General features: G+C 43.9%; 1 protein-coding gene across 1 annotated transcript in view; it reads left to right on the forward strand.

Annotated features, from left to right (window-relative positions):
* Positions 1–3: 3 nt before the first annotated feature.
* Positions 4–23,487, forward strand: part of EDEM1 (ER degradation enhancing alpha-mannosidase like protein 1) — a gene marked incomplete at its 5' end in the record, with an annotated part of 38,149 nt that continues 14,665 nt past the window's right edge. Inside the window, 7 exons of the mRNA XM_045285629.1 lie at positions 4–230; positions 9,154–9,226; positions 13,269–13,372; positions 14,726–14,897; positions 15,990–16,173; positions 18,639–18,813; positions 20,535–20,665. Of these exons, the coding sequence (XP_045141564.1) occupies positions 4–230; positions 9,154–9,226; positions 13,269–13,372; positions 14,726–14,897; positions 15,990–16,173; positions 18,639–18,813; positions 20,535–20,665 (1,066 nt within the window). The remainder of the gene's footprint in view (positions 231–9,153; positions 9,227–13,268; positions 13,373–14,725; positions 14,898–15,989; positions 16,174–18,638; positions 18,814–20,534; positions 20,666–23,487) is intronic.

Genomic DNA, 23,487 nt, shown 5'->3' on the forward strand with positions numbered 1-23,487 from the left:
GTGTGCGGCCCGGCCCACTGGGGCTACGCGCTGGGCTGCCGGGGCCGCGGCCCGGACGAGTACGAGAAGCGCTACAGCAGCGCCTTCCCTCCGCAGCTGAGAGCCCGGATGCGCGACCTGGCGCGCGGCATGTTCGTCTTCGGCTACGACAACTACATGGCGCACGCCTTCCCCCAGGACGAGCTGAACCCCATCTACTGCCGAGGCCGGGGGCCCGACCGTGGGGACCCGTGAGTATCCCGCGCCCAGCGCCCCACACCCTTCCGTGCGTCCACCCACTGATGCTGGCGCACCTGGGTGCTGGGGTGTCGCTGGCTCCGGGGAGCGTGGGTGGGCTGGCGGCTGCCCTCCTAATTCCTCCGCTGACCTGCCTGGCAGCTGTCCAGCACCGTCTCTCTTACACCTGCGGGAAACAGGCCCACCGAGAGGCAGGGGCTGTTCAGGGAGCGTTAGTTAGACCCTTTAGCCTCCTTCAGCCCCAGGTGAACAATGTGTGGTCTAACTGAAACCTGGATCCGCGCCTTGGGAAACACACCTTTCGGGCCCCCTGCGAGTCAGATCGCCACGCCCAGCGCTTTTCTCTGTCAAAAATCCGGAGTTGGTTTGGGAAGGGACTTGGGAGTTATCCAGTGAGTCTGAGATAGAGCGAAGTTAGAGCTTTCCTCCTCCAACACGGATTGCTTCTTAGACTGAGGGCAGGTAGGTACGAAGGAGTCCAGCAATCTGGCCGAGATTTGGGGTCCAAGGACTCGAGTGAGATTTCTAGGATATGCTTTGTGCTTCCTGCCCCTTAAGTTCTCCCATCCGAGGCAGGCAGAGCTGCCTGGAAAGGTCTGTTATACACTTGCGCCAGCCCTGTTTGCCAAGGGTGACTGAGGTCGACATCCAGGATGACAAAGTCCTAGAGGGTGGCACACCACACGGAGGAACTTTTTGCCAGGAGGGAGGGCCACTGGTCCTGCTTGTCAAGGTGATGGACGACCTTTCTCTGGCTCCCTACCCATAGGTGGGAGGGGAATAATTTTATGGCTCAGTGGCCAGGGCGCTTACCCCTGGGCTGTATGTCCTTGGACCCTTAAGGTGAGTGTACCGAACTCGTGTTATTGAACCCTTATTAACCTGTCTATTATTTGACTGAAAATTGAGTCATGGGGTGAGTCTAGCTCCAGATCAGAAGGCTGACCAGGGCCCATAGTCTTATGGGTTCTGCTGGTCTCTATCCAACTAGTAAGCCTGGTTCTCTTTTAAGATTTTGAGTTTTGTTCTACATTTTTCTACTCCCTCCAGGCCTTTTAAATGTGATCCCTGTCTGAGTAGTTGGTCGTGGTAGCTGGGTACCATATAGTTCTTCAGGCTTCAAGGTTCTGGAGGATGATGTTTGTGTGGTCTGTAAGTTCATTGGACTTGTTGTTTCCTTGTATCTTTTCATTTTCATTACCCTTCTTTCCTCTGGATGGGGGTGATCAATTCCATTTACTCAATGAACTGTTTGAAGCCCAGAGTTAGGACAGTTTGACTAGAGAAACAAATCCAGTGACACTCATATATGTGAAAGAAAGAGCTTTATATAAAAAGTAATTATAATATCAAGAAAACATCCCAGCCCATTCCTCTCAAGTCCATAAATCCAGTATTAGTCCATAAGTCCCTCTTTAGACTCACAGCCACATGCAATGATGCAGAATGCACAGGCTGGTGGGTGCAAAGTCATGTGGACCCAAGGTCCGTGAAAACATGGCAGGGCTCAGGCAGCTCTCAGGATGCCCAACAAGCAGGAGAATCAAGGGTGAGGGGGATGCGGGGTGTGGGGTGTGTGTGTGTGTCTATGTTTTCTTGGGGTGGTCCTTATGAGAAGGCCATGCCCACAAGGAGGTACCTTCAGTTTGAAACCAGCAGCAGGTGTGTGGGAGGAAGACTGGGCATTTTATTCCTGTAAACAGAATCTCAGAAAGCCACACAGGTCGCTATGAGTTAGCAAGGACTTGCTGGCAGTGAGCTAGGTTGTTTTGAGAATAGGTTTTAAAATCAGGAAGGGTGAAACCTCCTATGTTGACTTTTAACCTTGTTTAATTATTTGTGACCTCTTATATGCAGGTGAGGCATCGTTTTTCTACTTCTATAAAAAAAAGCAGTTGGAGATTTGAGTAGGATTGGTTTGAATTTATAGATAGTTTTAGATAATATTGACATCTTAAGAATACTAAGTCAGTACGGAGTGGAGACCCAAAGCCCATCTGTGGAAAACTAAACATCCCCTTCAGAAGAGTCACAAGGAAGAGACGACCCAGTCAGGGTGCAGTATTGCACCGATGAAACATACAATTTCCTCTAGTTCAGCGGTTCTCAACCTGTGGTTTGTGACCCGTTTGGGGGTTGAACGACTTTCACAGGGGTCACCTAAGACCATCGGAAAACATACAAGTACCTGGCATGAAGACTGTTACGCATGCTACACCATGCTTCAAAACAAAATTTCAATTATTTGTAATTAGAAATAAATATTTCACAATATAGAATTACATATTGTTTTTGAGATTAATCACTATGTTTCAATTGTGTTCAATTTGTAACAATGAAAATACATCCTGCATATCAGACATTTACATTATGATTCATAGCAGTAGCAAAATTACAGTTATGAAGTAGCAACGAAAATAATTTTATGGTTGCGGGTCACCACAACTTGAGGACCTGTATTAAAGGGTTGCGCAGCATTAGGAAGGTTGAGAACCACTGCTCTAGTTCTTTAATGCTGCACTCCCCACCTCCACACATGCTATCATGGCACCAATTCTACCTTACAAATCTGGCTAGACCAGAGCAGGTACACTGGCACAGATAAGAGCTGGAAACACAGAGAATCCAAGACAGATAACCCCTCAGGACCAATAATGAGACTAGCAATACCAGGAGGGGAAGGGGAAGGTTGGGGAAGAAAGGGGGAGCCAGTAACAATGATGGACATATAACACCCTCCCAGGGGGTTGGACAACAGAAAAGTGGGTGAAGGGAGATAATCAGTCAGTGTAAGATAAGAATAAAAAATTTACGAATTATCAAGGGTTCATGAGGGAGGGTGGGGAAGGGGGAAATGAGCTGATATCAAGGGCTCAAATAGAAAGAAAATGTTTTGAAAATGGTGATGGCAACATATGTACAAATGTGTGTGACACAATGGATGTATGTATGGATTGTGATATGAGCCCCCAACAAAATGATTTTTAAGAAAACTAAGTCTTCCAGCCCATGACTATGGAACAGCTTACCCTTTATTTAAGTTCTCTTTAATCTCTTACAGGAGGGCTTTATAATTTTTGTTTATGTCCTTTACATCCACAGCTATTTATTGCCAGGTATTTCTAGGTATTTTATTATTCTCCTAATTTCCCTTTCAGATTTGTCATTGCTGGTGTCTGGCAACCGAGCTGAGTTTTGTCTGCTGCAACTTTGCTAAGATCCTCTGAAGACATTTTCTTGCAAATTTTCTGAGATGTTGTATATGTAAGATCATATCATCCGAACATAGAGATAACTTTGCTCCCCTTTTCCAGTCTGGATATCATTTATTTGTTTTTCATGTCTTACTGCTTGGCTAAGGCTTTTGACACAGTATTAAATAGAAGTGGTGTGAATTGTTCCTTTTCTTGTTCTGATCTCAAGGGGAAAGCTCTTAGACCTTTCCATTAAGGATGATGTTTAAAAAACAAACAAAAAGGATGACGTTGGCTGTTGCCTTTTCATAAATGTCCTAAGTAATTTTGAGAATTTCTCTATTCCAATCTTCTTGAGGATTTTCATACAGAAAGACTGTTGGAATTTGTTAAGTGACTATTTCGTATTCACAGAGGTGATTTTATGGTTCTATATCTTTATTTCATTGATTTTTTAAAATTTTAATTATTTTATTGGGGGCTCGTACAACTCTTATCACAACCCATCCATCCATCCATCCATCCATTGTGTCAAGCACATTTGTACATTTGTTGCCCTCATCATTCCATTGATGTGTATTATGTTGATGATTTAAACTTTTTTTAGGGAAAATACCTTATTCAGTTTGGAAAAAGAATGTCTAAAATTTCTCCAGTCATAGTTGCTTTTAATTTATCTTTCTTTTGTTAGTCCTTGCCTATACATTTTTTACATTGTGGAAATCACCATGTATATACATCTTTTCCTCCAGTATATATATATATATATATTTAACTAGTGCTCACAGCGAGAGCACTTTGAGTAAGTACCCTATTTTCTTGGAGTTTTCTTCTCAGACTTCCTTTTATGAGGTGGCAGTAAGGAAAACCATTTATTGAAGAACTGTGGGGACACTTTTAATTGTTTGGAGAGTGAGTTGCTGACATTTTAATGCTTTTCTTATGAGCCTTAAGAACTCTGGAGTATTAGAGGACTTCTCCAGCAAGGTGAGGTGGTGGTTGATTAACTGTGCGCCCAGCAGTAGCCAACTGTAGCCCCCGAGGCCTGGATTTCAGGATGGTGAAACAGGAGCTGGTTGGTTGCACAGCACAGTCGGTGGTTGAAGTTAAGGTCATCGTGTTGTGGGGCAGGTATGGACAGTGTGGTAGTGTTAGGCCAGTGTTAGAAACACTGGGGAAAGGAGCACTGGGGAGGGTTGTGCCCCAGAAGTTAGCAATAACAAGTCTGTTGGTTGGAAAGCCTTTGTGCCTTTGAGGGAGATGTAAAAGTGTAAAGGTAACGGGAATAGTTACGGTGGACTTGAGTAGACCTTTTCATGGGTCGCTTACAAGGAATGCAAACTGTATTTTTTTTCTCTTTCCCCTTCTTTTAATTTAGCTTCCTTCAGACTTTGGCAGTTTTGAGAAGCATTTAGACTCAATGCTTGGCATTGTTGCTCTGAAATAATAGGTCATGTTTTTATCTCCCAATAAGTAATTTCTAATCAAAGTCATTCAGATTTTCTGGAAACTTTATTTTAATGATTGCTATTAAATAAATGATTCATTAAGAAGTATGAACTAGTCATTAAAATAATACATTATCATGGAAGCAAAATATGGATGCTAACCAGTTATAGTCTCCTGGGTGGTATAGCTAAATGTTGACTCCTAGCCAAAAGGCTACAGATTCAAACCCACCAAGAGGTTCCAGGAAGACAGACCTGGCAATATGTTTCTGAAAGGTCACAACCTTGAAAACCCCATGGGGCACAGTCCTCTGCACACCTGGGTCATCATGAGGAGGGATCTACTCAGTAGCAACTCAAACAACAGCAAACAGTGTATGTCTTAGTCACAGCTGACTCCAGTTTATCCCTTGACTGTCTTTTAGATTGGGATTGGTGTGAAGGGTTAACATGAAGTCCCACTTACAAATTACTATGCAAAATTCGTTTCTCTCAACTCCCAACATGAGCTGTGGAATCTGAACTAAACATTTTTCTTTGCGTATATTTGGATATTACATTTTTATAGTCTTGTGATGCACCACCATCCAGTTGATTTCAACTCAGTGACCTTATAGGACACTTTGGGTTTCAGAGACTGTAACTATGTGTTAGTCTGGGATGACTAGAGAAACAAATCTAGAAACATATCAGAAAGAGCTTTATATATAAGAGAAATTGGATATTGAGAAAACATCCCAGCTCAGTCCAGATCAAGTCCATGAGTTCGATATTAGTCCTTGTGTCCGTTACCAATCTATAAAGCCCTCTTCAGACTCACGAAACACATGCAGTGACGCCGAGTGCAGGAAGATCACAGGCCGTGGGTGGAAAGTATTGTGGATCCAGTGGCAGTGGAAACATCTCAATGCTGGCAGGGCTCTGGCTGCACCAGTGTAGCTCCATCAGGCTCTTAGTCAGTAATGTCTCATAGGGACTGAGTGGGTCCCTCCTCCAGCAAGCTATTTATCTCCTTATCAAGCTGTAACCTGATTGACAGGCTAAACTCCACCTCTTCAGTCTTAAGTCTCAAACTGATAACAGATTACTTAGCTACCACAATCTATTTATGAGAGAGCCTCATTTTTCTCCTGCAGAGCATCAGGTTGTTTCAAGCTATTGACCAGTGGAATCCACTCCTCTTGGCCAACTCTGGTAACCTTGTGATCAGTAGCTACCTTCAACCCTTGAGGACCTACCTGGCTGTTTTCATTTTCATCTCAACCATATTGAACAAAACCCCCCAGAAAAACCCAACCATCTCAAAATAGCAAAGCAAATAAATACTGGCCCTAAGTTAATTCCTTCTGAGACACCCTCATTTGGATCACCACATTCATCTTTCTACCTCCTTTAGAATCAGGCTCACGTCTTTTTTGAGGACTCCAGTAAACTGTTAGAGGATGACTTTCTTTGATTTATTCAGTTCATTTTCTCCCTTTCCTTTGAGCTGGTTTTCCGCAGTTTAATATTGCTAGAGGAGCCTGTAGTGGTGGTGGTATTGTTGAAAGGATGCAACCCTGATGCACACCTTTCCTGATTTTAAACCATCCAGTATGCCCTTGTTTTGTTTGCACAACTGCCTCTTGATCCATGTACAAGTTTCTCATGAGCACAATGAAGTCTTCTGGAATTCCCACTCTTCTCGTGGTTATCTATAGTTTATTATGGTCCCCACAGTTGAATGCCTTAGCACAGTCAATAAAACCCCAAGTAAACATCTTTTTGGTAATATCTGTTTTCAGTCGGGATCTATCTGACATCAGCACTGATATCCTTTGTTCCACTCCCTCTTCTGAATCTCATCTGTATTTTTGGCAGCCCCTTGTCAATATATTACTACAGCCGTTGTTGGATGATCTTCAGCGAAATTGTACTTGTGTGCGATATCAATGATATCGTTCTATAATTTGCACATTCTGTTGGGTCACCTTTCTTTGGTATGGACACAGAAATGGATCTCTTCTAGTCAGTTGACCAAGTAGCTGTCCTGCAAATTTCTGGGCATAGATGAATGAGTGCTTCCAGTGGTTCCTCAGCTTGCTGAAGCATTTCCTGTAGTGTAGTGGTTATGATTGGGCTGTTCTGTCCTGTAGGGCCACCATGAGGCCATGAATTGGATTCAATTCCATGGCAGTGACTTTGGTTAGTTTTTGTAGAGAATTGAGTACCTTTCCCTTTGTTCTGTCTCCCAGGTTTTCAGTCCTTTGATGCAGTGATTGTTTCTTACTATTATCTCTGTGCCTACACAGCACCAGGTAGATTTCTAAACATGTGTCAACAATTCAGTATACTCATGTGGATTTTTTTTTTTGTAACACCAACATGGGTAAGTAACAAAGTACGCTACAAAAAAGTACTGCTACAAAATAAAAAAGTTTGATTAAACCAACATATTAGATTGTGAGGCTATTGTTTCTCGACAGAGCCATCTAGGTCTATGCACTTCTGAAGGTGGCATTCCCATCTCTAACTCGTCCTTGAAAGGATTCTCTGCTCTTTGATGTAGTCCGTGTCAAAACAGCAGTTCTGGTATCCTTGAGGGGCCAAAATTTGATCTTTAAATGTTCTTTGAGTTTTGTGAACAAAAAGGGGCAGGATGAGGGCCATAGGGTGGATAAAGTAAGTTTTCCCAATGAAATTCTCCTAGGACAACCCTTGTTATGTGTGACGAGGGAGCAGGTGCATCATCATGATGGGAAAAATAAACTTCCACGGCACAATTCTTCTGGGCTTTTCTCATCCTTGCAGTTGTTCATTTTCTTAAAATTTCATTGTAATCAGCTGCCAGTAGTGTCCTGTGTTCTTTGGGAACTATCTATCAAGATTACCCCTAAACATCCTGATAGACTGTGTTTACTGCCTTGAATTTAACTGGCCCCGCAGATCCCCTTGGAAGCCACTTTTTCGATTGGACCTTTTGTCTGAAGACACCCTAACGAAAGAAAGACAAGTGTATTCCTGAGAGATGTCAGCAGCCATTCCCTGAGCTCAGAGACATGATTAAACAGATTTTGTTTAGAATAAACAGTACTTGAGTAGACTTTTTTAGCTTACCCACGATTGTTTGATTTTCTTAAATACATAATCAGAAAATTTCTATCAGAGGCTGCTTGTCTCCCGTCTTTTCTGTCTTAGGGTAGCAGGACCCTTTAATTCACAGTTGGGGAATACCATGACCATTTAGTCACACTTGGCAGTCAAGTTGAGAGTCAGTTCTGGACACCACAGCTCAGTCAGGATGTACACGTTGGAGCCTCATCTTTTGCTGACTTGGATGAGGAGGGTGGGTCTAGGATCCTTAGCCCAGCAGAACGTTCTTGAGTTAACAGAGTTGAGCCACCTGTGTGTGCAGACCTCCTCCCCCAACATTTGACATCACCATATGCTTTCTGGCAGGCCTGTCTTCCACCACAGCTTTCATTTTCTGAGGATCTTTTTGCTGTTTCACAAACTTATTTAGAGAAATGTTGAGCTAACAGGTGCAGCTTTCAGGCAGACAGTTGGTGTCCTTTATATGAACCGAGGCAAGAATCATAGGGGCCTTCTCCCCCTATAAACAGGATGTACATAAATGTTTCTGCCACACACCTTCTACCAGCCCCCAAATGAACACCAGCTTATGGTTTTGAAACAATCTCAGGAACTCTGTGTTCTTCCTAGAGTTAATGAAAATAATGGTATTTAGATGAAGGAATGGTATAAAGAGGTTATCCCCCCAGCCAAAGGGCAGACAATGACCCATGCTGAAGGAAGGAGATTCTTTTTGTGCGTAGCCTGTCAGAGTGTCCTGTTTTTGTATAAAAGAATTATAGGTAGCTCTTAAGGTAGTGTCTCTTACTTACTTCCAATGATTGTGAACTCAGAGCTTTTTGAAACTGGACAAGATCAAAGTGAACATTTATGGTGATAAAGCTCTACATCTAAGAAGGCAAATGACCCATACCCAGTCTCCTACTTCCTGTTGAATGTTCTTGCCACTACTGCATCAGTAGTGTCTCTCATTTCTGTTCTTACACGCTGCCAAAGTTAGCTGTCACAGCAGAGAGAGGAAGCTCTTTGCCATACTGGTCCACCCCTAATGAGCCCCTAAATAAGAGTTGCTGGAAATTTCAGATCCTGATGGGTGTTTAATTCTCTTGTCTTTATTTTTCTAATGTATTAAAAACAAAACAAAACAAAACTACCACTACTCAATTTGATTTAGTTTCTTTTTTCTTTTATTTCTTTTTCAGTTCAAATCTGAACATCAATGATGTCCTAGGGAACTACTCTTTGACTCTTGTTGACGCGTTGGATACACTTGCAGTAAGTGCTCAGTCTTATTGTTTTTTCTTAATATCTAAAGTGAGATGTTTTAGATCTGATTACCCACCGGACGCCTGCAGGGACCACTTCCAGAGATCCTAATACTTAAAATAGGGCTAGCTATTTCTATGAATGATGCTAGTGAGGGAAAAAAAAGCACAAGAGGTTAATTAAGTTAGGGGAATGGAGCAGAAGTGTCTTTTTGTAATGGTCTCGTTTTTTTCCCTCTCTTGGTTTCCCACTGTTTGACTCCCAGAAGAAATCTGTAGAGCAGTGGTTCTCAACCTGTGGGTCGCAACCCCTTTGGGAGTCCAACGACCCTTTCACAGGTTGCCCGATTCATAACAGTAGCAAAATCACAGTTACGAAGTAGCAACGAAAATAATTTTATGGTTGGGGGATCACCACACCATGAAGAACTGTATTAAAGGATTGCGGCATTAGGAAGGTTGAGAATACTGACATGGAGAATGTTGTTAACGCTGACTTACAGTTTCTGTAGTTGAGATTTCAGGAGTCAGAAGGTTCCTTGAAGTACCATGTAGTGACTGAGGAAGTGGGACTGAGTCCTGGGTGGGCTGCCTTGCTGTGCACACTCTTTCATTGCCTCCCTCCTGACCACTGACCCCTGGCCTTACCATGTTTGTGCTGTGGCTTGGGTGTTGGCCCCCATCTCCTGGGTTCCCACACTGCCTGTGGGGAACTAGAGACCCTTGGACAGATTGGCAGGAAAGGTCGAAAACTGGAAGCCACTGTGGAAATGTTACTTATTATCAGAACCAGCCTATGTGCTTGGTGGGCTTCATGTCCTTGGCCTGGGTAGACTGAGGTTTCCTGAGGCCCGCCAGCATTGTCTGTAAATCTCACTCGTTGATTAGCAGGACCTCACTGTCCAAAATTCTTACTGCAGTTAACTCAAGTTCTCCATTCACTTACTTACGCTTCACTTGAATTGGGAGAGTTTGTGGCTACTTGCTAAGGTGGGGATGGGATAATGCTAGCTGAGTTTGTATGGTGATTGGTTCTTACTAGTAACAGAATGACTAGAATTTGGAGAGAGCCCGAAGACTCTCTTCATTCTTTATTTTAGAGAAGTAAGTAGCAGAAATGGGACTAGGCCTCTGGCTAAGAGGAAACCCGGGATATATATGCAGGGTTTTCTTGAATGTCTGTCTGTCAGCTGTAGCTGCAGCAGGTTTCCCAGTGTCTCTTTTGGAAGGACTGACTTCTGCTCTCCTTCCATCAGTCTTCCACCGTCCCTGAGCAAAATGTGCCCAGACAAGTATTTTCAGCTTAATTGGACACCAGAGCTTGACTCAGCTACAGGTGTTGCTTAAGAAAAATCCCTACAATTTATATACGTAGTTCAGTCCTGCTTCCTCCACTCCTCCCCCTTTGCCCCGCTCCCCCCTTTGCCAAACTCCTGAGTGCCTTGAGTACAGAGATCTTTTGTGTACTTTCTCCCTCACACCTGATGATGCAGGCTCTGCTTTATCATAGAAGTGCAGATACTTGCCCAACGAGCACAAACTCCCAGCGTTTCCTGGCACAGGTTCCAAAGGTATGCTCCCTGAAAGAGCAGTTCTGTTCCCAAATAAACTTGAGGAATCTGTATATCTGCCCCATGGTTACTAGGGGCCCTGGTGGCATAGTGGTTATGTGTTGGGCTGCTAACCACAAGGTCAGCAGTTTGAAACTACTAGCTGTTACTCAGGAGAAAGATGAGGCTTTCTATTCTGGTAAAGAGTTACAGTCTAAGAAACACCCATGGGCAGTTCTACTGTATCATCAGGGGTCATGATGAGTTGGAATTAACTTGTTGGCGTGAATCTGAGGTTGATCCCCATTGTTAAGGGGCCCAGATGGCTTGTCTGCTAATTATGTGTGGTCAGTAGTTCAAATCCACCAGCTGCACTGAGGGAGAAGGTTGAGCCTATCTCCTGTAAAGATTGACAACCTCATAGCATCGCTCTGAGTTGAAAGTGGCCTAATGGCTGTGGGTGGGCTCTGCTATAGGCATCTGGGTGGTCCAGATACGTAACTGGCTCAGTTGTTTAACCAAAAGGGTGGGGACTTGAGTCAACTCAGGTGTTTTGGATGAAACGCCTGGCAAGTGCTGAAAAAGCAGCCCTGGAAAAATATATGGGTAGAATTATATCTCCTGAAAATATGTGTACTAATCCTGACCTTCGTGTCTGGGTTATAATCCTATTTTTGAATAGGTTGTTTTGTGTTAAGTTAATGAAGTAGGATTAGTGTTGGGTGTGTGCCGAGTCGGTCTCTTTTGAAATATAAAAAGAGGTTCACTAACCAACAGAGAGAGAGAGAGATGGGGTGAGATGGAGGCCAAGGCACCCAGGGAGAGATCTCTAATGTACTGACAAGCAGGAGCTGGAGAGCCAAGGACTGTCTCCCAGAGGCGATGGAAAGAGCAAGGCCACCCCGAGGGCCAGTGCTTGGAACGGGACTGGTAGCCTCCTGAGCTGTAAGAAAAACCCTGTCTGTTCTGTGAGCAAGTCGTCAACTCGGGGGCCCTTCTGTCATACCAGCAGTGGCCCGCAGCCGGAACAGAAACCCCGTGGAGCTCAGCTCTCCAGTGACAACACAGAGGAAGGCCTGAGCTGGAACTGAGGTTTGTCTCACTGCTGGAGTGTATGAGCCTTTTTGAGACTGAGAAATCCGGTAGTGACGACACCTATTGAACCCTTCTGCTCACTCCAGTTTTTCCCAAACGAGTGAATGACGTTCCTGGCCTAGCTGCTCTCAGCTGTGTAGGGATCTGGTTAAGATGGTAAAATAAAAAATGTAGTTAAGAGTTCTCGATTCTTTCACCATCTGCTCCTCCACCTGAGAGGTCACACCAGCCTCTGCAGTTGCTCATTAATACTGTTGCTACAGAACCTTCACGAGCAAACAGAACCATCTTTTGTGGTTTCCACTGTAGACCATCTGGCAGGTCATATGCTCATGTTCGAGGTGAGTTTTTTCAGATGCTACTTATCTTGAGGGTTTCGTTGTTCCTCTTGGTAACGTCCTAAGCAGGGTATACCAGAGGTGTGGCAAAAATACTCCTAAAATAGTAATCCTGAGACCCCCGGGTGCAACTTGAGCATTATTGCATAATCTTTTAAAAAGAAGGAACTGAAAGACGGAAAAGAATTGTCTGTACTTGCTCTACATATTATAGTAAATCACAATCAGGGAAGAAAAAGCTACAGAAGACCAGTCCACATTAGGAAATACTACATACACCTACCTTCTTGAAAGAAGTAATGTCTGAATGCAACTGATTTTCGTTTCTTTTGGTAAGTACTCTTAGAATCTCATTATTTATAGTCCTAAGGCTTTCACAAAATCTATTCTAGAATGAAATTATTTTAATTCAGACTCATCTATAAATTGCCCTGCCTAATTTATACTTTTTGTAGGAGAAGATTGCGTGGTGTGACGTCATATCAGCACACCTAGTACAGGACCTGTCATTGTAAATCACTTTTAAAAATGGAGTTGTGCTGATTATTTGTTCAGGTCACTAGTTTTATACTGTGTTCCCAAAGATAGCCACCGCCCTTTGTCCAACGTTTCGACTAGACATATGGATTGTGAGCAACAAGTTCATGTCCTTGTTTCCTCAGGAGCCACAAAACCAAACTGTCCGTTTATTTGAAGAGCAGAGGACATGTCCTCTAATTTTATCTTCACCTCTGCAGGCTTTCTAGGTGCTTGGCTCAGAGACCCGAGTGGGGGTGAAGGAGGAGAGTTCAGGGGCAGGCAAGGAGCGTGCTGTGGTTTTCTGAGGGACTGTTTTCAGGGATTTGCTGTTGGAGAGCAGATTCTTGAAGGTTGGACCAGTTGGAGGACCCGGGCTTGCCGTCTGTCAGGGGTTTGTCTCAGAATGACTGTGCTGGTCTGCTTTTGTGCTTCTGTTCCCTGGGTGGCAAAGCTACACTCAAGCATTGAGACAGAGCATTCTTCTCCCAAGGTCACGGAGCTGGAGTTTCCTCTCAAACTGGGGTAATGGCTTGTGTTCCTCTTTTTCAAGATAATGGGAAATTCATCCGAGTTCCAGAAAGCAGTCAAGTTGGTGATCAACACGGTTTCATTTGACAAAGATTCCACTGTCCAAGTCTTTGAGGCCACAATAAGGTAAAATTGTACAAATGGGCTTGAAGGCCTGTGTGTGTGTTATGTTTGTGTGTAAGGAGAAAAATTCCTGAAGGATCTCTCCTAGTTACACGCTCTGGAAAACAGACCCATGTAGATCATTTGGCTACCTTGTCCATGCTTCCTTTCCGTTCTATCAAAAGTGGAATAATTGATGGATCAGAGTCATTACCTTCTGGAAGAAGAGAGAGAGCTTATTTGTATTTCTATAGGGTGTGTAGGGTCAGCATCCCCGAAGTGCACATGTATGTGGTTTCTCTTTATGTGTGCTCTCCTCCCTGTGTCCCCAGAAAGTCTTGACACATTTCTGAAGAAAATGAGTTTCCCACTGTGATTGACCTCATTCTCATAATCTGTCTTTTCCCAGTCTCTCTCTCTGTCTCTGTCATGTATTGGGAACATACTTTATACAGGTTTGTATCATGCTTTTACATTGTGACTATTTTCCTTAAACTTTTTGAAAATTTTACTAACTGCATGAACTCAATTTATTTAAAGCTTACTTAAGAATATACTTGCTCTGAAAAATGTCACCGTCCCCTTCAGCTGGTTGGAGTGGGGCAGAGCCTGCGAGGGCATAGAGCTAAGCGGGTAGCCTTCTACCTGTTAGCTGGCCACTGCCTGCCTGTCCTCATCATGTCTCCTGACCGGATGCTGGAGAAGTCCATCCGGTGCTTGGTTACATACAGCTTCTTAGTATTTGTTGCTTTGTCCTCCTCTCTTTTTTGTACAGCGCACTTATTTCCCCAGACAGGGTCACTCAAATGTAATTCAATAATGCTCAAATACAAGGGGACTTAAAAAGATGTGTGGAACCTTGCTCAACACCTAACCAGTCCGGCTTTGCTCCTTTGCCCCGGACCTAAGACATTCTGGACTCGTTCTGTCCTCAGTTGTGGCTCGATGTAATGTGCACAATAAATCATCTCTTCTGCTGTCTTGGCTGAAGAATAAAAAAAAAAAAGATGTGTGGAAGAATGCTATTGCTTTTCATGTTCACACAACCTTTTGAAGCCCCTCGTTGGACATATGTACAGTAATCTGATAAGAATTTGTGCAGTCTTTCCTGAGGAGATGATCGAGACCACCAAACATGGTTCTTACTTCAGGCACGATGATATGACATTGATTTCTTCCCCTCAGCAGTTCACTGAGGACGGCTGCTTATGATTAGGGCTGGAAAGACTTCCTGAGGCCGGAAGTCCCACCCTCCTGATCTAGTCGGTGCTGAGTCCCATAGGAAGCAGAGCCCTCCTCTGTTGTTCTGAATCGGCTGGTGTGCGTTTCCATTCACACGATTATCTACTCCATTGTTTCTGTTCCTCCTGTCAACAGGGTTCTGGGCAGCTTGCTTTCTGCCCACAGAATCATAACTGACTCCAGACAGCCCTTTGGCAACATGACCATTCAGGACTATGATAATGAATTGCTGCATATGGCTCATGATCTGGCCGTGCGACTTCTCCCTGCCTTCGAAAACACCAAGACGGGCATTCCTTATCCTCGGGTAGGTAGGGGTAGGTAGACGCCCTGGTCGCATTGAATGACTTCCTCTCTTTCTGAGTTAAAGCTTTGTTGACTTGCTGACTAATTTATCACTAGTTGTTGTTGTTGTTATTGTTGGTGGTGGTGGGGGTATCGTGCGGGGGGAGGGAGTAAGACTGAGGTGGCAGAGAAAATGGTCCCATATAGGATGTGTTATTAATCCATTCAACAAGAACATAGTGCCTTAGTGTGTGCTGAGCATGAAGTGACATATGAAGGGACTTCAACAAGCCTGTAGAAAAATGGAATGAAAGATAATGGGATTTTTTTCACAAACTGCTTTGAAGTCTCTTGTGTCATTCTTAGAGATTCCCTGAAATAATTGATTTTCCCAGGTCTGTGTATTCTCTGTCCCGAGCTACAAAATTGTATGAGGGTTTGGCTACCTTGTGAACGTGGGTATATTTCTCCAAAGATCACCATGGATGTTGTTGGAGCCCAGTGGGTGTTCTTTGAGTGCTTCCCAAGGTTCTTCCATGAAACAGAAAGCCCATGCTGACTGATGACCTAGGTGGTCGCTGATTCAGCCCAGGATTTAGAAGGAGATGGCATCCTATGGCCTCTGAGTTGTTGAGTTCAGAACTCCTCACGGGACAGAGTCGGTGCTTCTGGTAACCAGCAGGGAATCCCCGACTGCAGAGGATCAGGCTGTCGTCAGATTTTCACCGCACCTTTTCCCTTCCCAGCCTTGGTGGTTTGTGCCCCCCAAGCACGAGTGCATCCAGAGTAGCTCACTTGCAGTGTCTGAGTGGTTCCCCCACCCCTCAGCTAGGTGCGTGTGGAGTCATGAGAAAAAGGCAGTGACTAGCTGTACAATAAGTCCTCTAAGACTTGCTCTTCTGAACAAGACGAGGCTCTAGTATTCTCATCGTCTGGCTTGTTTGCTGTCCATGTGGCTCCTGCCTCCCCCTTGGAGGCACAGTGGGAGGCAGGAAGCCCATGCACACTGCAGTGAGCTGCATTCCTTAGGCAAGGGTGCTGCCAGCGAGCTGGTCTTCAGCCCTGTGGAGTCCTTGAGTTTCGCCACGAACCCTTTGTCTCTTCCTGTCTCCAGGTGAATTTAAAGACAGGCGTTCCTCCTGACAGCAATAATGAGACGTGCACAGCAGGAGCTGGTTCCCTCCTGGTGGAGTTTGGGATTCTGAGCCGACTGCTGGGGGACTCCACGTTTGAGTGGGTGGCCAGACGAGCCGTGAAAGCCCTGTGGAACCTCCGGAGCAATGGCACAGGGCTACTAGGTGCGGCGGCACCTTCTCTCTCTCTCTCTCTCTCTCCACTGGGGCTGTGTGCATTTGGTCCCTCTTCCTTTGCCATCTCTGGGGCTCTCCCACCTCTCTACTCATTTCTGAAAATTAGCCCTCAGTGTCTGCTATATCCAATTTCTATTGACCTTTTGCTTAGAAAGAGGCTGTGAGGTTTGGTGGGAAAGAATAACGCATATGCTGGTTGAGAGCTAGCTCCCTTGGATCCCTTGGCATCTTCCATTTGAAAATCATTGTTAATGGAAATGGTATAAAAAGAACTGCCTCAGAGGCAGATTTTGGTGCTTTAATCTAGGGCTCTAAATATAGTGGCTTTTTCCCTTTAGAAAAACCTAGGCATTAGGAAGTACATTGAAAACCCAGATTAAATCCTTTTTGGACGGGGTTCTCCCTAGCTCCCCCAATAATGTTTGGTCAAGATATTATTAGAAAAGATTATTTTGGAAAATTTCAAATATAGAAAAGTAGAGAGAAAATGCCATGAATAATGAACTCCTATGTACTCATCACTCATCCATAATGATAAGTATTTTGTCAACTGAACATACTATCTCTTACAGTCAAAATGTCCCAGAGATAGAAGACCTTCCAACGTTTGTGGAATTCCCAGTCTGACTGCCATTGCTGTGAAAAAGGGGCCCAAACACAACTGATAAGACAGTTTGGGGGACACTGATATAGCAGTCTTGAAAAACAATTAAAACACAGATTTATTAGAATTTAGCTCTCAGTTTGGCCTCTAGACTTTCTGTTGTCTGAAATGGAATTCTTCAAAAGAACATAATACCCAAGGCCAAACTGGCTTATTAGCTTACCTTGACCATTGTTTGAGGAAAGGTGACTTTTGGACAACCTGTTTCTTCAAAAGGACACTGACACCTTAGAGCAAAGGGCCCAGAAATCTGGATTCCAGGAAAATTGGAAACTGTTGTTCACATCTTGAAATTGGTTTTTGTCCCATGCAATTGTCTTATGTTGAGAAATATTTCCCTTTTGACATTTGAAAGTCATTTGACTTCTTCATTTGAGAGCCAAAGAGGATGATTGTGAAAGTCTTGCTTTTAAAGCGTGATTTTGGATTATTAAGTTCTAAAACTATTCACAGATAATGTTGTACTTAACCAAAAAATGAACCAAAAATGTTACCACAATTCCAACACTGCAAATGGTCAACTTTTCCCCTTTTCCATGGAGGATTTCTGGGGTTGTGGTAGGTTACGCATCAGGCTACTAAGCACAGGATCTGTAGCTCAGACACACCAGCCACTGTGAGGGAGAGAGATGAGGCTTTGCATTCCCGGGAAGATTTAGCGTCTTGGAAACCCACATGGCAGTTCTCTGTCTTATGGGGCTGTGATGAGTCGTAATTGACTTGACAGCAGAACTGACAACAGTCAGTTTAGGTTTTTGGTTTTTCCTTTTCCGCAGGCCCCTTTCAGCATGTACAACTTGTGTGTAGTTACAGATCGCAGCATAAATCAACATTGTTTTCTACCTTGGGTTTGACAGGTTATTTAAGAGTGTCATATTGTTGCCTTGTGTGTGTGTGTGTATTTTAACAGCTTTATTGACATAACTTAGGTATACAATTCAGTGACTTAAATATACTAAAGAGAATTGTGTATTCATCATCAGAATCAATTTTGGAATGTTTCCTTTATTTCTTGTATCCATTATTATTAGCTCCCCTGTTACCTTGTTTTTGTAGTTGTCTCTAAAAGCCACATGATCTCTCCTAAATTTCTGATGAAGGCCACTTGGATTATTTCCATTCTCTCCCCTCTCCTTATTTTATGGATAATTCTCTGCTGAATAACGTCAAACTGTTTCTTAAATTATATTTACTTTGTTTTGTTGAGAATGCACACAGCAGGACACACAGCAACTCAGCAGTTTCTCCAGGCACAGTGCAATGACCTTGAGGACGTGCCTCGGATTGCACGGCCTTCTCACCCTTCTTCACTGAGTCCTCCCCTCATTCACCTAAACCCAGTACCCTGTCACTCCGCCAAGTCCAGAGTCCAAGAGAACTTGACATTTTGTTCTGTGTGTATGCCTTTGTTATGAGGATTCTCCTATGGAATCATTGACCAAACTGTTCAGTCAAAACTTTATTTTATAGAATATTCCTATTTAGAATACATTCGGGATAATTTAGATTTTAGGCTGTGAGCATTCTTTTGGCTCCTGACATGGTTGCTGAGCAGGACAAGCTAGGTGACAAACCTGTGTTTATTTTGCTTTTAAGTGCTCACCCCCATTTTTGTGTTGGCATCTCTACACTGTCTGTGCTACGGATACTAGCCGTGATATGATGGCTAGAAGTTTTGGGGCCTGGCATTCTCTCTTCTCTGGCTAAAGATCAAGGAGCAGAGGAGCACTGGGGTTGGGGTGGAAGGCTGGGATTTTGGGGAGCTGAAGTGTCTTGTTTGTTTTTGCAGGTAATGTTGTGAACATACAGACGGGCCACTGGGTTGGAAAGCAGAGTGGCTTAGGTGCTGGCCTGGACTCCTTCTATGAATACCTCTTGAAATCTTATATTCTCTTTGGAGAAAAAGAAGACCTGGAAATGTTTAATGCTGCATATCAGAGTATTCAAAACTACTTAAGAAGAGGGTATGAATGGCTCTTACATTACCCTGTAAAGCAAATAGAACACATCTAGTGTATTCACACTTCTCTCCTCAGAAGTTGGCAGAATCTGTATGTCACTGATTCCATTCCCTCAGCCCCTAAGTTAACCAAGCCTTGTGTGAGTCATTTGGGGGTGGAGAGATGAATTAGCTCACTACTGCTGTGGCAAATTACTCCTAACTCTAGTGGCTTAAAGCAGCAGATAATTTAGCTCACAGTTTCTGTAGGACAGGGATGCAGGAGTTTACTTAGTGGGGAAGTTTTGGTGAAGGATCTGAGGAAAGTGCCGCCAGGCTGTTGCTGGTGTGATTCAGGCTGGAGCTCCACTTCTCAGTTCACTTGGGTTTTTTGCTTGGCTTTGGTTCCTCACTGGCTGCCGGCTGGAACCCTCACTTCCCTGTCATGTGCACCTTTGTGCAGGCAGCTGCGGTAGCTGGCTTCCCCAGAGGGAGTGTTCTGACAGGAAGGGAGAGACCACAGTGCAGGCTGCAGGGTTTTCCCTGGCCACCCCTGTCACATTCTGCCATATACTCTTGGTCTCACAGGTATCCCTCCTCCTGGCGCAGGAGGGATACCTGGAGGAGTAGATTGTTGGGATGTCATTGTGGATGCTGCCTCCCAGGGGTGACATCACTGTGTGGACTTGGCTTTGCTTGCAGATAGAGCTGCAGTGCAGGAGAATTCTCTGCTAATTTTGGTTCTTTTACATGCCAGCGAGTTGTTAGGGTGGTCTTTATACTTGATGAAAAAAAGACAGTTACCATATTTCCCCTAGTGTATTTCACAACAAATTGACTTGCTGCTTCTGCATTGTGCATCCACAGATGACTGTGTGGGCTGCAGGGGCTCTTACCCTGCTGTCACCCCTTTGTCATGGATCTGTCTTTGCATGTGCCTATGTGGGAAATGGCCAGTGCAGGTTAGAGCTACTGAGCTTCTTGCTGGGTGGCATTTTTTGAGGCCCATTTACACTTTAGTCACTGTAGGACCCACTTGTATGACTGTTTGGTTTGAACAAGAGTCCAGGCATTTATGCCCAAACTAAATTGATTCTCGCTCTTTAAGGCTCCTGCTTTAATGGTTTTCTCTAGGCCAGCGGTTCTCAACCTGTGGGTCGCGACCCCATTTGGGGGGAGGGGGGTGTCGAACAACCGTTTCACAGGGATTGCCCAATTCATAATAGTAGCAAAATTACAGTTATGAAGTAGCAATGGAAATAATTTTATGGTTGGGTCACCACAACATGAACTGTATTAAAGGGTCACAGCATTAGGAAGGTTGAGAACCACTGCTCTAGACCCATGCTGTTGACCTTTATCATAGAGGAGGCTCTTCCTGATATAGAAATCACCAGGCTTCCCACTCTGGTCAAGGTTAACACAGACCATGTTAGACTGCATATTCTATTATGCCTTAGGCCTTAGTGTCAAAGTATTCTTTGCAAAATACAGTGGAATGCTGATAAAACAGTTGAGTCTAGGACTTTTGTTTTTTAGTAGGTGCCCTCTAGAGTCTGTTGTAGACAGGTAACCGAGGTTAAAGCCAAGTTTGGGGAATAAGTTCGTGTTGCTTCCATTGAAATGAAACCACCAGGGCCTGCTGTGGGAAGCTCACTAGGGCATGGTGCCTGGTTCCCAGAGCCAGGAGCTGGGCTGCTCTGCCAGCGACCTTCTTTCATCTGAATGCTTTGCTTGGTTTTGTAGTCGGGAGGCCTGTAATGAAGGAGAAGGGGATCCCCCACTCTACGTCAATGTGAACATGTTCAGTGGGCATCTGATGAACACCTGGATTGACTCTCTGCAGGCCTTCTTCCCTGGACTGCAGGTACTTGGGGGTCCTATTTGCTAAGAAAGGAACACAGTGGTAAAGCCTTCAGCTGCTAAACGAAAAGTCAGTGATTCGAGCCCACTACCTGCTCCACAGGAACCAGCGGAGGCAGTTTGCTTCTGATGTACAGGCGCTGGAACCTGATGAGGGCAATCTCCTCTGTCCTGCAGCGTTGAGTGTTAGGATCAGCTGTACCGGAACAGTTTTTGGTTTTAGTTTTGGGCATTTGCTAACGAAGGAGTACCTGAATGGTGCACATTGACAAAGGCTGGTGGTTTGAATCCACCCAGAGGTGCCTTGAGAAAAAAACCTGGTGATCTATCTGCTTGTGAAAAGTCAGCCAGTGAAATGAAAGCCCAGGAAGCCCAGCTCTGCCCTGGTGCACATGGGCTCTTTCCAAAGCCACTGGTTATTTTGTAAGAAAACCTTTTATGGAGCAGTGACTCAACTTCACATTGTGTTTGAAGCTATAAAAGAAGGTAAAGTGTTTATTTTTTGTTTATGAATTTAGAGGGACAGACAATTTCTAGGCACCCACACCAGGAATTGGGCATTTGCTGGAATTGACTCATCAGTAACCAACAGCATGCTTTAGTTGGCAATAATTATGGCTAAAAATGATATCCAGAAGTGGGAGCTTTAAAAAATTTTTTTTCAAACTTTCAGGTAACCTCCTCTCCCAATTATACCAACAGAACAGGAGGAGTAAAACTACATATAATGAATATCAAAACCAATCTCACTGCCGTGGAGTTGATTCTAATTCGTAGTGAACATATAAGGGTTTCTGAGGCTATAGATCATTGCAGGGACAGATAGCTTCATCTTTCTCTTGAGGAGCCACTAGTGGGCTTAAACCACTAATCCTGCAGTTACCCGTCCAATGTTTTCTCAATTGAGCAAATTCAGATGAAATCTCCCTGTTTACTGAGTTCAGAGATACAGTCAAAATAGCTTTCAGACAGAGGATTGCCTCTCACCCTCCTGGGCTGTGCCTTTGGACCATGCATGCATTATTTCTGGTCCTCTTACAGAACTGCAATGACAGGCTTCTTTCCATGCAGAACAGCTGGCGCAAAGGTGGGCGGGCCCATGTCTGGTGGGGCAGGGCTTCAGATGCACGTCTTTCTGATTCCTTCTGCTAAACATTGGGCTGAATGTAATAAAAGACTGAAAATGACTAACTTGTGAATTTACCAGTCAAGTCATGTAGTCCCCTGAGCGTTACATGTTTAGACCTGAGTGTCCACTTCAGTAGCCACCTGCCCCTTGTGGCTGGTAGAGTGAGCACTGAAAAAGTAACACAGCCCATCACTCTGAGAAGGATCACACCAGAAGGTCCTGGATAGAGGGGGAGAAAAATGTACAACAAAACTGAAAACCATGAAAGGGACCAAGCGTAGGGTTGATAGGGACTGGTGAAACTCTTTTAGGCAGCATTTACCGAAGGACAAATTCTGAGTATCAGAAAAGGCAGAATGGAAACAGGAGGTACAGGGAGGAGGTGAAATAAGTGATGGTACACTGAGAGGATCGAAATGGATACGTCGAAACAAATTGTTTATAAAGTATGGAATGTGAACTAGCATGATCTGCTCTGGAAACTTTCACCTAATTCCCAATAAAATGTTAAAGAACAATGGATGTATGCATGGATTATGATAAGAATTGCACGAGCCCCCAATAAAATGATTTTAAAAACAACAACAACAACAAAATTAAAGAAAAAGAAACATGAAAAAAAAACTGAACAAAAAAGTAACTTAAATTCACACCAGACTTGAGACTTACTACCAAAAGAGAATGTAACATATCTGATTATTAATTTTTATATTCATTACATGTTCATATGATAACATTTTAGATATATTGGTTAAACAGAATTAATTTACTTGATCTTTCTTAGTTCTTTTTCCTTTTGTCAGGTGGCTACTAGAAAATTTACAATCACATTGCGTTCTTTTAAGGTCCATCTATCTGGGATCAAATTGACAATACTCTCATGAAGAGATTGGGTGGGAGTGGTGGAGAGTGGGGACAGTGAGCTGATATCAATGGAGGGGTCCTATCTGGGAGAATGCAGGGAGACAGTTGGCAGGACTGAGAATGTTTATTCCTGGCTATTTGTCTTCTCAACCACACCAAATAAAAAAATTTATAACAATGAAATAGAAAACTTTTGCAAATAATTACATTACGTTTCTATTGGAAAGCCCTGCTCTGGACTCTGAAATGATCTAGGAGACTAAAATTGTTCTAACTCTAAATCTGACCCTCCCATCTCCCCCATCTTCACCTCAAGGCCACCTAGCATACCAGCTGTTGTGCAGACTGGCAGGTCTCACCCAGTAATAACTTCTCTGAGGCATGTCGTAGAGTCTGAGGGCACTTTATTTTTTAGATCTTTTATTAAGGGCTCAGACATCCATTGTATCAGCATATCTGTACATATGTTGCCATCATCATTTTCTAAACGTTTACTTTCTATTTGAGCTGAGGGCACTTTTCAAGAGATACTTTCTGGGAAGAGAGTAGCCGCAGCCTTTTCAGGAAGTCAGATAACCAAACCACCAACTCACTCTGCTTACCATCTCCCTAGGTTCCCATATGGTTTACTTGGTAGGAAAGGTGTGCGTGCATGTGTGTGTGTTAGGGGCAGTGAATTTCCAGAGTATTTACTAGCTCCTACTGGTTAGAGGCCAACATCAATCTGCCCCAATGATCCTCTCTGTGGAATCAGCTCCCAGATGTGGAACAGAGAGAGCCATACTAGATCCATACATGAAAAAAAAATTGAGTCAGAGTTTGGCTAATCCACTTGTCAGTTAT

The sequence above is a fragment of the Echinops telfairi genome, unplaced genomic scaffold (genome assembly GCF_000313985.2).
Source record: "Echinops telfairi isolate 266 unplaced genomic scaffold, ASM31398v2 ScPeMD7_7474;HRSCAF=8512, whole genome shotgun sequence".
NCBI classification, from domain to species: domain Eukaryota; kingdom Metazoa; phylum Chordata; class Mammalia; order Afrosoricida; family Tenrecidae; genus Echinops; species Echinops telfairi.